Here is a 12,732-nt window from a genome sequence, read left to right on the forward strand (position 1 = left end):
GGAGACCTGGGCTCCCCGCTTCAGCTTGTGTCCAAAATGGGGGAAAGTCCGCATGTAAACTGAGGGCCTACTGTGTGTTTCGGAGCTCTTCAAATGCAATCTCATCACACAGGTGGCATCCTACACCCTGTAGGTCCAGTCTGGCTTCCTCCATTGGCTGGGTATCTTTGACAAGGCATGGAGGCACTCTGCTCCTCAAGTCTGTTCATCAGCAGTGGGCCGGCAGGCCTCCTCTGCCTCCTCTAATCGTTCCCGTCAAGAGCTGTCACGTTGGCTTTGCCCAAGTCAGCCCAGTGCTGGGAGGTCACAGCCAGAGTCCCAGTGGTGCCAGTGATACTCCCCAGGGAAGCCGATTTTTGCATAGCTTTGTTATCATGGGCAAATATAGGTTCACCATGGTTACCAGACACTGACTGGAGATGAGCTAGAGTCAGGTTTGTCGCACGCATGCTGGGTGGGACAGGACCACAGTGGGGGTCCTGGGGGTGTTCCTCAGCCCTGACTCCTCCCCCAAAGGAAGAAACATCGGCCTATGCAACGAGAAGCTGAAAGCCATGTCTGGGGAGGAGGTGGAGGGCATGGATCAGGATGCACTGGCTGCCCGAGTGAGGCAGGTGGGTTCTTCCGGGGGGGCAGACGGGACAGGAATGGAGAGGACCTCCAGCTCCTATGTCCGCGGATGACTCTTTGACTCCCTGTGCCAGGTGTCTATATTCTTCAGGACCAGCCCGAAGCACAAGGTTAAAATCATAAAGGTAATGGGGCCAAATGATGGGCCGTTCAGAGTGGGGCCATTCAGGGTGGCAGGCTCTTAGCTGGCCAAGTGATGGGGATGGTCCAAGGGGGCAGGCTGCTAGGCACTTCACAGTAGAAACAGGGGTGGGTCCTCTTATGGGGTTGTGGGGAAGTTGGGGACCACTGTCCACAGACACTGGGAACAGCCCTAAGAATCAGATAACGTAAAGAGAAAATATTCAGGTGTCAACACGGAGCTCCCGTGGCTCCTTTTTGATAACCAGAAACCAGTGAGTTCCAGAGCTTTCCCCACATCTGTACCTGGAAGTTTACCGAGCTCTTTGGTAGCCGTGTTTTGTTCTTTGGGGGCTATCTGAGGGGGTTCTGGGGTGTTTAGTTTTTACTGATGAAGAATAAATGCCAACCACATATGGTGGCTCACAGCTGTCATTCCAGTACTCATGAGGCTGAGGCAGAGGGGTCATGAGTTCCAGGACAGCCTGAGCCACACAAAAAGACTCTATTAAAAAAAACAAATTCAGGGTCATGCCCACCCTCAGGGCCACTGCGGTAGAGCTGCTGTGGCTAGGCCAGTTGATCCCAGAGTCCAGGAGATGGGCCCCCGTGGTACACCAGACAGGGCATCAAGACAGTCTAAGAGAGTCCTCGGGCTGCATCCTCCATTACCTGCTCTTCCCAAAGGCACTACAGGAGTCAGGGGCGATTGTGGCCATGACAGGGGATGGTGTGAATGATTCAGTTGCCCTCAAGTCCGCGGACATCGGGATCGCCATGGGCCAGACGGGAACAGACGTCAGCAAAGAGGCTGCCAACATGATTCTGGTGGACGACGACTTCTCAACCATTATGTGAGTTACTATCATCGGCCTCCCCAGGATGTACTGTAGTGGATATAGCAGGCTTTCTTGGGGTTCAGGAAACTCCCTGGAGAGAGCTGTATCCCAGGCTTATCACTGTTACGGTAAGCCCACTCCAAATGTAGGGACCTTCTCAAAACGTGGTCCTGGGGCCATCCTGTTGTTCATTACTGTGGGATATTAAGAAAGCCTAGAGTCACTTGACCAGCTATTCACAAGAGACAGCTGTTAAAAATCATGTTTGGGGGCTGGAGGGAGGGCTCGGTCGGCAAAGTGCTTGACCTGCAAGCATGGGGAATCGAATTTGACACCTTGAGTTCACGTGAAAACGCAGGCAGGGCGGTACAGGCTGTTGGTCCAACAGCTGTGGAGGAGACAGGCAGACCCAGGGCTTGCTAGCTAGCCAACCTCACCCGATGGGTGAGCTCCAAGCCAGTGAGAGATCTCGTGTCAAAGGAGGAGGACAGTCTTCCTGGGGACGACACCAGGTTGCCCTCTGGCCTCCACGTATGCACACCTACACACACCTGCACAAATAAAAGTCCCAGTTGGAGGCCCAACATTCAGGAGGCTGAGACAGTGGGGGTTAAAATTGCCTTTCTCTGGATTTAATCTTAAGTAAATTATGGTACTTTAGCGTACAGAAGAACATTTGGAGGCGTGTTTTTAATAGCAGAGGCACTGGCATAGCAACATTTCTCTGCCACTAAAAAGACTCTTCCATGAATGATTCAGCGTGTGCATGTGTGTCTGTCCCCCCACGGACACAGCCCTAGGAGCATGCCTGTAACCCTGGCACTGTGAGGGGGCAGAGATAGGAGGATCCCTAGGGCTTGCTGGCTGCCAGCTTTGCTCCAGACTGTGAAATACCGACTCAAAGGAGGAAGTCAGAGAGGCAGCCAGACATCCAGCATGTCCTTACGGCCTCCACACGCATGTTCCGACACATAAACTACACGCACACACAAGACAGATGGACAGTGATGTCTCTGAACCTCTCACACCCTTTCTTGTTCTGCCCCCAGTGTGTGGAGCTTGGGTATCTTCCACTCTGTGTGCTGAACTGCAAGTGGATTGTACACTCAGCATTCTGAGCACAGGCGGGGCCCTGGGCTCCAGCGGAGATGGGTCACACACAGGATTTGTACAAAAGGGGCTACCAATACCCCCTATCAGTGTGTCCCAGGTGTGCCAGCAAGGGTTCCTGGCACCACTGCACGTAGGCTGGCCACACCATGTGGTTAAGTCCCCCACCCCCACCAGGACTTTCCTGGCCACCCACACTCTTGCCTCCCTTTCAGGAGTGCGGTGGAGGAAGGCAAAGGCATCTTCTACAACATCAAGAACTTCGTCCGCTTCCAGCTGAGCACGTAAGCAGAGGCAGCCAGTCCTCTGTAGTGAGCGGGTGCAGCGTGCGGTGCGCGCACTGAGGGGGGCTGCCTGTTGCCTTTGCCCTGCAGGAGCATTGCAGCCCTGAGCCTCATCACCCTGTCCACCGTGTGCAACCTGCCCAGCCCCCTCAACGCCATGCAGATCCTGTGGGTGAACATCATCATGGATGGACCGCCAGCACAGAGGTGAGGCTGAAGGCAGGACCACATGAGTTTCCTCTGGGAAAGGAATCTCCAGGCTGCTTGTGAGCAGCTTCCTGAAGGGCAAACTGGAATGTAGATATGGAGCTTTGTGCTCCCTGAGTTACAGTGAACTCCTGGAGCCCATGACTCTGTCCCATTCTATAGCCAGGTCACCACCTCCAAGAAGACCTCCCTGATCACTCTAACAATGGTGGCCTCATCTGCCCATGCTTTTCCCTAAAGGGGAAAGTATCCTTGTTTTGATTGATTAGATCCATCCTCACTGTCGTTCGTTATTATGGACTTGATGCCCCTTGACCCTTAGGATGGTGCTTGCATGTTATAGATGTTATATGAATGCATTTGTGGCCCAGGAGACCTGTGTGCCCAGCAGCCTTGGCTGCTTGCACAGGGAGGTATCATTCCAAACGTGGCTGATGGTCCTGTTAGCATTGATGTAATCATTGGCTGTGGTATGCAGAGAGGAAAGTCCAGAGCCTAGTGAGGGCTGCCACTTCCACAAGCCTCCCTGTGTGTGTGTGTGTGTGTGTGTGTGTGTGTGTGAGAGAGAGAGAGAGAGAGAGAGAGAGAGAGAGAGAGAGAGAGAGAGAGCCGGTGAGGTAGCTCTCAGGTCTCCACCCCATGTGCAACTGGGCCTCCTGATGTTCCTGAGTGATAAATGGGCTTCTGACACAATAGAAGTAGACCCTGGAGGGCAGAGTTGGGTCTCATTTCTCCAGGCCCCACTTAGGACCCCCTCATGGTAGAGGGAACTGCATGGGGGTTAGAAGGCCATGGCATTGGGAAAGGCCAAAGCCCAATTTGGCCCTTGCTAGGTGCTCTGGCTTCTCTGCATCCTTGGAGATAGATGGGTAGAGAGTCATGGCTAACAGTAGGATAGTCACTTGGGGGACAAAAACAGCCCCACTCACAGGTGGCAATCGTCAAGGCTGAGGCACGGGTCTCAGGTGTCCCTTTTTAATTTTTTTCGTATTTTGAGGCAGGCTCTCCCTCTTTCATTCAGGTGGGCTTAGGGATGCACTATATAACCCAGGCAGGCCTTGAACTCAGAGTCTCCTGCCTCAGCCTCCGGAAAGCTGGGATTGCAGGTGTGTGCCACCTAGCCCGGCTTCCAGTGACCTCTGCTATTTCAAAACATCACTTGCCTTGCCCTGCACAGCCTGGGGGTGGAGCCTGTGGACAGAGATGCCCTGCGGAGGCCTCCAAGGAGCATGGGGGACAGCATCCTGAACAGAACCTTGATCCTGAAGGTCCTCATGTCCGCTGCTGTCATCATAGCAGGGACCCTCTTCATTTTCTGGAGAGAGGTGAGCAAGGCAGGCATTGGCTCGCTCCCACAAATCCATCTCACTGGGGCTCCAGCCAGACCTGGCTGCCATGGCTTAGGCCTCAACAGACATTCTCACCAAACACACTGTCTTTGGGACCAGCCGTCCCACGCTCCTCATAGAACATGGCTCTGATCTGTGGGGTTTTGTAGTGGCATGACCCGTTTAGGGTGTTACCCCGTAGGACAGTCTTCCTGATGATGCGACCCTTTAAGTTCCTCACGTTGTGGTCCCCAACCATAATTGTTTTCGTTGCTGCTTCATAACTGTAATTTTGCTACTTTCATGAATCATAATATAAATGTGTTTTCCAATGGTCTCTGGTGACCCCTGTGAAAGGGTCAGTTCCCCCAGAGGGGTCTCAACCACAGCTTGAGCACTGTTGCCCTGGGAGATGTCTTTCCCTTCTCTGCTACCTTCTGGCTGTGCTGGCAGCCAACACTCCTGATAGAAGACGGGGTGGGAGTCCCCTGGGGACGGCACAGACACACGGCACAGAATCAGCTTCTAGGTCCAGCTTTGGGACTGGGCTGACAAGCAATCCTCAGGCAGCATCCACGGACCACCCCTGGCACACTGACTGTACCCCTCAGCTCTAAGGTAGGGGGCTTCCCCTCTCTGCCCTGAGCACACCTATGTGTGATTCCAGATCCCAGAGAATGGGACCAGCACCCCGCGCACCACCACCATGGCCTTCACCTGCTTCGTGTTTTTTGACCTCTTCAACGCCCTAAGTTGCCGCTCTCAGGTAAGCAGGGCTGACCCCGCCCCAAGTCCCACGCCCCACCCCCCCCCATAGACCCACAATGGGTGGGGGTTGTGGACGGGGACACTGTTACACTGCCTCTCACACTCTCGGCAAAGTTTTGGGGAGAGGGGTGCTGGGGTCAGATTTCATGGCCCCTCAGCACTTGCCATTCTGTCTAGGTGCCAACTTGGGGAGACACAGATTGCAGGTGTCCCAGGGGCACAGGTGATAAACCCGCTCATGCCTCTCCTCCCCACAGACCAAGCTGATATTTGAGATTGGCTTTTTCCGGAACCGGATGTTCCTGTTCTCGGTCCTTGGGTCCCTTCTCGGGCAGCTGGCTGTGATCTATGCCCCGCCCCTGCAGAAGGTCTTCCAGACAGAAAACCTGAGAGCTCTCGGTGAGTGATGGGATCAGGAACAAGTGGTTACCCCGCCAAGTGGGGGTGGAGCTGTGGGGGCCACAGAGTGGGAGCTTCAAGGTCATTCTGGAAAGACAGTTTGGTCCGCAGCATCTGCTCTATGTCACAGAGGGAAGGAAGGTGACATGTAGACTCTACAGGGAACACAAATGAAGCCCAGAAAGAGGACCCTCTGCTGAAAGTGGGGCCTGGGGCTAAGACTGGGTGGCAGCATCCTGAACCTCAGGACACACACATCTGAGCTGGTCATCAGGCAGTTTTTGCTGAAAGGGACATCTGAGATGCCCAAAGGCCACCATGTGCATGCCCTGCTCTGGAGCCCAGGATGCTCCCACAGCCAAAAAGAGGTGGGGACAGGAAGCAAATTGTCCCTATTCCTGCGGGGACAGGCCCTGCAGAGGAACTAGCCCGAGCACAGCAGTTGCAGGCCATCTACCTTCCCTTCTGTCACCCCCACCCAGGAGTAGAGGACAGAGCAGGCCATGGCTCCAGCACAGCTCACTGCAGACCCACAAGGGTCACTTGGGTGTGAAGATACACTTGAGACCTGGATAAAGCCAGGATAGGCACCTCCGCGCGAGCTAAAATCAGTGTCCATGCAGGGTCCCCGTGAGTGCCCCAGGGTAACAAGCAAAGAAAAGGGAGACAGGACAGCATGAGGCCCCAGTCTGATCCTCAGAATGCATGCCCCAGTATTGCTGGGGAGGCAGAGAGAGGAGGATTTCGGGGCTCTGTAGCCTAGCTGAAAATGGTGAACTCCAGGCTCGGGGAGAGAGCTGTCTCAAAAAAAAAAAAAAAGGTGGAGCACAGAAGATGACAACCCCTGACCTCTGCCTGCATGTTCCTGCAAATCCGCACACAAAGGAGACTCCTGGGCTGGGGCTGAAGCTCCGTTGATAGAGTGTTTGCTTGGCACAAAGCCCTGGGTCCGTCCCCAGCACCAAATGACCTAGGCATGCCTGTAATCCCAACAGTGGCACTGGAGAGGCACAGTCAGCCAGAAGGACCAGGAGTACAAAATCGCCCTTAGCTGTGTAGGAAGTTTGAGGCTAACCTGAACTACCTGAGACCCTATCTCAGGAAGACAAGGAAACCGCCTCCCCCAAGCAAGTTTCTAAGCAGCCTTTTCCGTGGTAGGGAAGAATGTCAGCTAGCCAAAGCCAAGGTGACTTATTTGGGCATCCGGTGTCACAGAAGGACCCTGGCCTCGTCAAGTGGCTGGCCCTTTCCCTCAGCCCCCACAAGTTGGTCGGGTTGAGGAGAAGGGCAGAGAACATGGAGGGAGACACGGCAGGACGTGGCAGGCGGCCACTGCCATCTAAGCCTCTCCCCCCGCAGACCTGCTGCTGTTAGCGGGCCTGGCCTCGTCTGTCTTCGTTCTGTCCGAGCTGCTGAAGCTGTGTGAGAAGTTCTGCTCTGGAGCCAGGGCCACCCAGATGCTCTCAGAGGCCGTGTAGAGGAGCCACTGTGTCAACAGCTCCGGGTGACCTGTGTCTGTCCCCATCCTTCAGCCTTGTCCACTCCAAGAGGCAGATTTTAGGACCACACAAGCACCAGGACCCTGGCTCCGTATGTCCTCCTAACCTGCTGGGATGCACAGGACAGGACTGGAGCTTACTAAGACCGGGCACTATTTATTAAACCACTGTGTTTTTTATTTAACCTGTCTCTCTGCGCTTGAGCAATGCAACTTCACGTGATGGCACAGAGCTTCACAGCGACCAGAAATATGACCACTCTGCCCACAGCCATCCCCTTCAAGGCCTTGCTTCTTCATCTAAGATGAGGGCTTAGGGGCAGCTCTGTAAAGAGCTATGCCTCATGGTTTGGTTTGGGGTTCAAGCCCCAGTATTCAAAAAAAAAAAAAACTCCGCAAGTATGATTTATGTAAAATCTGATTAAAAACAAAGCCAAGGCGGTGCCACTGAGTGGGATAGGGCACTAGTCACTGAAAAAGCCAAAACTCCCTATGTTCACTGTGATGAAGTACACAGTTGCCTAGTGTTTACAAAGCTCTCATTCCATGAACGCCAAAATAAAACCCTAACATTTTTTCAGAATTCCACATCCACTCCTAACAGGGACTCCTCATAAATACTGACACACGTGAAGTTCCCTCTCTCGGAAAAACAAAACGAAAACAGATACCTCAAAGCACATGCTGGAATCCTGCTTCATGGAGAAAGACCAGAGCATCTCCATGAGGGAGAGAATGCTGTGGTGAAGGTGTTGGAGTCACAGAGCTGGGCACACGACTGACATGCCAGCTACTCGGGAGGCTGAGGCAAGATCATTACAGCTGAAGGCCAGCTTGGGCAACTCAGTGGGACTCGTGATCCCTCTGCCTCGGAGAAAAATGGGTTGGGCTTGGTACTAGAGTGTCTGCCTGGCATGGATGAGGTCCTGCTCAGTCCCACACTGAAAACCATGAAGGAATCAAGGCAAATGTATAATAACGCCATTGGAGGAGCAATGCCTGCACATTCAAGACAGCCTACAGATGAACAAAAATGATTATGGAGGCTGCCAGAGGGAGCTGGGACCTGCGGTGCAGCATCGCTCTCTGGCAGTGTGGACTCTCCGGTCCCACCACACTCCCCTCTCAAGAGGTGAAGCCTCTTCTGTCTCAAGATGCTGGACAGGTGATTCTGAGACACTCATAGCAGAGGGTCATGATACAAAGGGATTCAGCAAGCATCAGGGACAAATCTCACACACATGTACATTCAAGTATGCTAACAGACATATCACACATGCACAAGTGCACCTGTACATAGGCTTATGTCACACAATGTGCACCTGCACACAAGCTTATGATACATACATACACACGTGCACCTGCACAGAGACATATAGCCCAGGCACATGTGCTCCTTCATACAGGCATACATCTCACACACACACACGTACTTGACACAGACCTAAGTCACATATGCATGTGCACCTGCACACAGGTATACCACACACACATGAGCACCTGCACATAGGCATACATCACACACATATCACACCTGTACATATACGTGCATGTGCACACAGGTGTATCTCACACATGCACCTGTGCACCTACACACATACAAAGAGGCATGTGTGCCTGTACCTGTACATGCCACACAGTATCCTCATGTCAGCTCCTGTATTCACTCATTTCATGCCAGCCTCTGGCTATAGTTGAGTCTTCTGTCAGGGGCAGGCACTGAGCATCTGTGAGGTGAGTGTTTGTCTTTTACAGAGTTGAGTGAATATTTTCTCAGCCAGTGCTTAATGACCACAGCAGGCTCTTGAATCTACCTCTGAGCTCAGCCCCAGCCATCCGGCATTTTAGAAGCAGTCACCACTGAAGAGAAAAGCGGGCAAACATACGAGGCTGTCAGAGACCGTGAGAGTTACCGCAGGTGATAACTAGTGAGTGTTCACATGTCCGCCCACCAGAGAAATGGGCCTCTGATGGAGGAGAATCCTGCCCGAGCAAAGCCCACAGAACCATCGATGCTGGAAACTGTTGCTCGCATTTGCTAGAACAGCCATGACCTCTCCCCAGGGTCATGCATTTTCCTGTAATGTGTACATGTAATCTCATGATTACATCTCAATCTTATGGGCACATATGCTTGTGGATAGCCAGGAAGATGACTTCTCTCTACACTGTGTTCTCATTATGGTGAGAAACTTAGAAGCCTGTTCTCTATCATCAGCCTTACTGACAGAGCAAGTTGGCCAAACGTGTGTCCTTCTGGGCAGGTCACAAGTAGAACCTTTTACCTATGAAGTTGCAGGTGTCTAGCCTTGTAGGATCTAAGCCTTTCAGAGGAATTACAGCGAACTAGGGCTACCTGGCAGGGGTCTGGCCTGTTAGATCACAATCCTTCAAGAGATCAATAGTACCTATGTTGCCCTAAGCTTCCTTCACTATCCCTGCTCTGATTCAAAATAACAATTAACACTCTGTACCAGTTTATGATGCAAGGTTTTAGATTCAGTAGACTGTTTTTGTGACCTGAGATTCAAGTGATAAGAAAGGCTGCTGTGTCCAGATATTATTAATCACACATAAATGTAAAATAGCACACGTAGTCTTTGCCTCTTCCTTTGATCTCTCATTGGTTTAGTCTCTTCCTTTTGTAACCTTTGTTGCTGTCCTTTTAAGAGATGGCTGGTCCCACCTCACAGCTGCAGCTGCCGTTGGCTGCAAACTAGGTGATAATGCCTGTATGCTTGTAGTTTCTTTTTTTAATTAATAACGAGTTGCTAACAAATGGATATACACATACATGCTTGGGAATGTGTTAACAGCAGAAGAGTAAAGACTGGAAGAATATGTGGAATGTAGGGAGTAAGAATAAATATGCAGAAGAATAAAGAATGCTAGAGCTAAGAAATTGTAGACATCTAGGGCAAGAGAATCAGAACTAAATAAAAAAAATAAAGAAAATGACCCTCAGACACTGTGTGAAGTTATTATAGAAATCTTCCAATCCCCACTCTTAAGAAGCATTTCTCTGAGGGACCCTGGGTAGGGGCTGGGAGCTGGTTTCTTGGCCTTTGCATGAGACCATTCCAAGATACAGGAGGGGAAAGAACTCTTGCTGAACCTTCTCCTGCAAAACTCAACTTTTAATTCATCCATTCATTCGTTCTGTATTTTTGGTGGGGGGGAGACAGGATTTCTCTGTGTAGCTTTGGCTGTCCTGGAACTCACTCTGTAAATCAGGCTGGTCTCGAACTCACCGAGATCCACCTGCTTCTGCCTCCTGAGTGCTAAGATTAAAGGCATGTGCCACCACCACCCACCCCTAAAACTCCAATATTACAACATGAGGAAGATGCCTGAATTCACACAGAATGTCAGTTGATTAGAAAATAGCTTAAGGGGCTAGAGAGATGGTTCAGTGGTTAAGAGCACTGGCTGTTCTTCCAGAGGTCCTGAGGTCAAGTCCCAGCACCTACGTACAGCCCACAACTGTCTATCACTATAGTCCCGTGATATCTGATGCCCTCTTCTGGTGTGCAGACATACATGCAGACAAAATGCCTATTTACATATAATATAGAAATAAAAAAATTTAAAGCAAGTAGCTTAAGTAGAGGAAAGGCATAAAACACAAGGGGTATGGGAGCTGAGGAGATGGCTAGGGGTAAAGTGGAGCCAAGAAAACCTGATAACCAGGCTTCAACCCCTGGAACCCACCTAACAGGAGTGCACAACTGTGACCCCAACGACTCTAAGTAGGACGTGCAGCAGGGACAGGACAACCTCCCAGGATCTCACAGCCAGCTGGCCTGGAGTGTACAGCAAGGCAGCAGACATAAGACCCTCATTGTCATGGTAGGAGGCAAGGACCAACTCCTCAAATTGTCCTCTGACCGCCATACTCAAATAACTGATTTCAAACCAATAAAAAATTTTAAGAAGACACTAGAGGCTGGGCAGTGGTGGCACACACCTTTAATCCCAGCAATCGGGAGGCAAAGGCAGGACGATCTTTGAGAGTTTGAGGCCAGACTGGTCTACAAGAGCTAGTCTCAGGACATCTAGGGCTGTTACACAGAGAAACCTTGTCTCAAGGAACCGAAAGAGAGAGAGAGAGGGAGAGAGAGAGAGGGGAAGGGAGGGAGGGAGGGAGGGAGGGAGGGAGAGAGAGAGAGAGAGAGAGAGAGAGAGAGAGAGAGAGAGAGAGAGAACGAATGAATGAACAAACAAACAATAAAGCTGTCCACTGTGGCTTGTTGATGAGTAGGCACTCAGTATGTTACAGGAGTAAAACGAGGTCCAGAGTTCTGTCATACCTCAGCCAGGCATGGTGGGGCACAAGTAGGGGGAATTGTGACTCCAAGGCTAGCCTAGACTACACAGGAGACCCTGCATCCAAAAGCCAAGGGCTGGGGACATGGCACAGCAATGCGTGCTTGCCTAGCATGCTCCAAGTCTTGGGTTGCATCCCACAGCATTACTAAAAGGAATGAAAGGGGGCAAAGGCATCTTTTAAACCAACTAGTCACTCAGTTTATCCTCCAGACACAATGCCAGACGTGTGATGGTTGCTATGGCAACAAGAAGGATCCAGTAAAGATGCTGGCCTGCCTAACAGTGTGGAGCCTCTGCACAGCGGAAAGAAACAGCAGGAAAGGAGATGCAGAAACCCTGAGTGACCCCCACTGGAAAACATATCATGTCCAAACGCAGCTGTGTCCAGTGTGCAGAGGGTGGCCTCCGGAGGAACCCAAGGGAGAACAGGGCATGCCTTCCCAGAGCTGTCCTTTCCCATCTCCATCCTTCCAGCACCTTGCTCAAGCACACATTCTAACAACACCCACGCTTGCAGCTGGCCCATGTTTCTTACCTCTTCCTTCTAGCACTTTCTGGGCTTGGATTGGGCTCCCAGGAGGTCTTGGGCGCTCACAGCTGAATGCTTGCTCCAGTTTCACCAAAGACTGCACTCCTCATTCGGAAGCAATGAGAAGCAATGAGAAGTTCCTTGGAGCCCGGCTGACACCCCACACACATTCGTGCCCTGAGAGGTTTGTTACAGGCGTGTGTGGAGAAGCAGAGCCTGTCACCGGTACCCTGAGAGGACTGTCAGGCCCTCCTGTCTTTAGGGTGCTGTTTTGAGAAGCAGGATCCCATCTGTGGTTTGAGCTCTTGTCAGCACCGAGATCAGAAAGCATAAGGGCCGTGGTGTCATGACCTCCCAATGGGTCACACCAAGCCATGGGCACCACAGGTCTGCAACCAACGAGAGACAGGACTATGTTTCTATATTTTTATTTTAAAAAAAAAAAACCTCCAGGGCTGGAGAGATGGCTCAGTGGTTAAGAGCACTGGCTGCTCTTCCAGAGGTCCTGAGTTCAATTCCCAGTACTCACATGGTGGCTCACAACCATCTGTAATGAGATCTGGTGCCCTCTTCTGGAATGTGGGCACACATGGAGGCAGAATGTTGTATACATAATAAATAAATAAATCTTTACAAATAAAACCACTCCATAGCACAGTGGCCTAATCCTGTGAGGTTACAATGGGGTAGC

General features: G+C 51.5%; 1 protein-coding gene across 2 annotated transcripts in view; it reads left to right on the top strand.

Moving 5' to 3' along the window:
- Window positions 1-12,732, top strand: part of Atp2c2 (ATPase secretory pathway Ca2+ transporting 2) — a 62,645-nt gene that overhangs the window by 47,438 nt on the left and 2,475 nt on the right. The window contains exons 19-27 of one of the 2 annotated variants that reach the window (XM_087900465.1): window positions 517-614; window positions 705-755; window positions 1,438-1,604; window positions 2,915-2,983; window positions 3,074-3,190; window positions 4,368-4,515; window positions 5,186-5,284; window positions 5,544-5,685; window positions 7,045-10,147. In XM_087900465.1, coding sequence (XP_087756591.1) covers window positions 517-614; window positions 705-755; window positions 1,438-1,604; window positions 2,915-2,983; window positions 3,074-3,190; window positions 4,368-4,515; window positions 5,186-5,284; window positions 5,544-5,685; window positions 7,045-7,163 — 1,010 coding nt within the window. In that variant the 3' untranslated portion in view covers window positions 7,164-10,147. Of the gene's footprint in view, window positions 1-516; window positions 615-704; window positions 756-1,437; window positions 1,605-2,914; window positions 2,984-3,073; window positions 3,191-4,367; window positions 4,516-5,185; window positions 5,285-5,543; window positions 5,686-7,044; window positions 10,148-12,732 lie in introns of those variants that run through there. The other variant, XM_087900466.1, reaches the window with a different exon arrangement.

Source organism: Myodes glareolus, chromosome 22, assembly GCF_982192425.1.
Source record: "Myodes glareolus chromosome 22, mMyoGla1.1, whole genome shotgun sequence".
NCBI classification, from domain to species: domain Eukaryota; kingdom Metazoa; phylum Chordata; class Mammalia; order Rodentia; family Cricetidae; genus Myodes; species Myodes glareolus.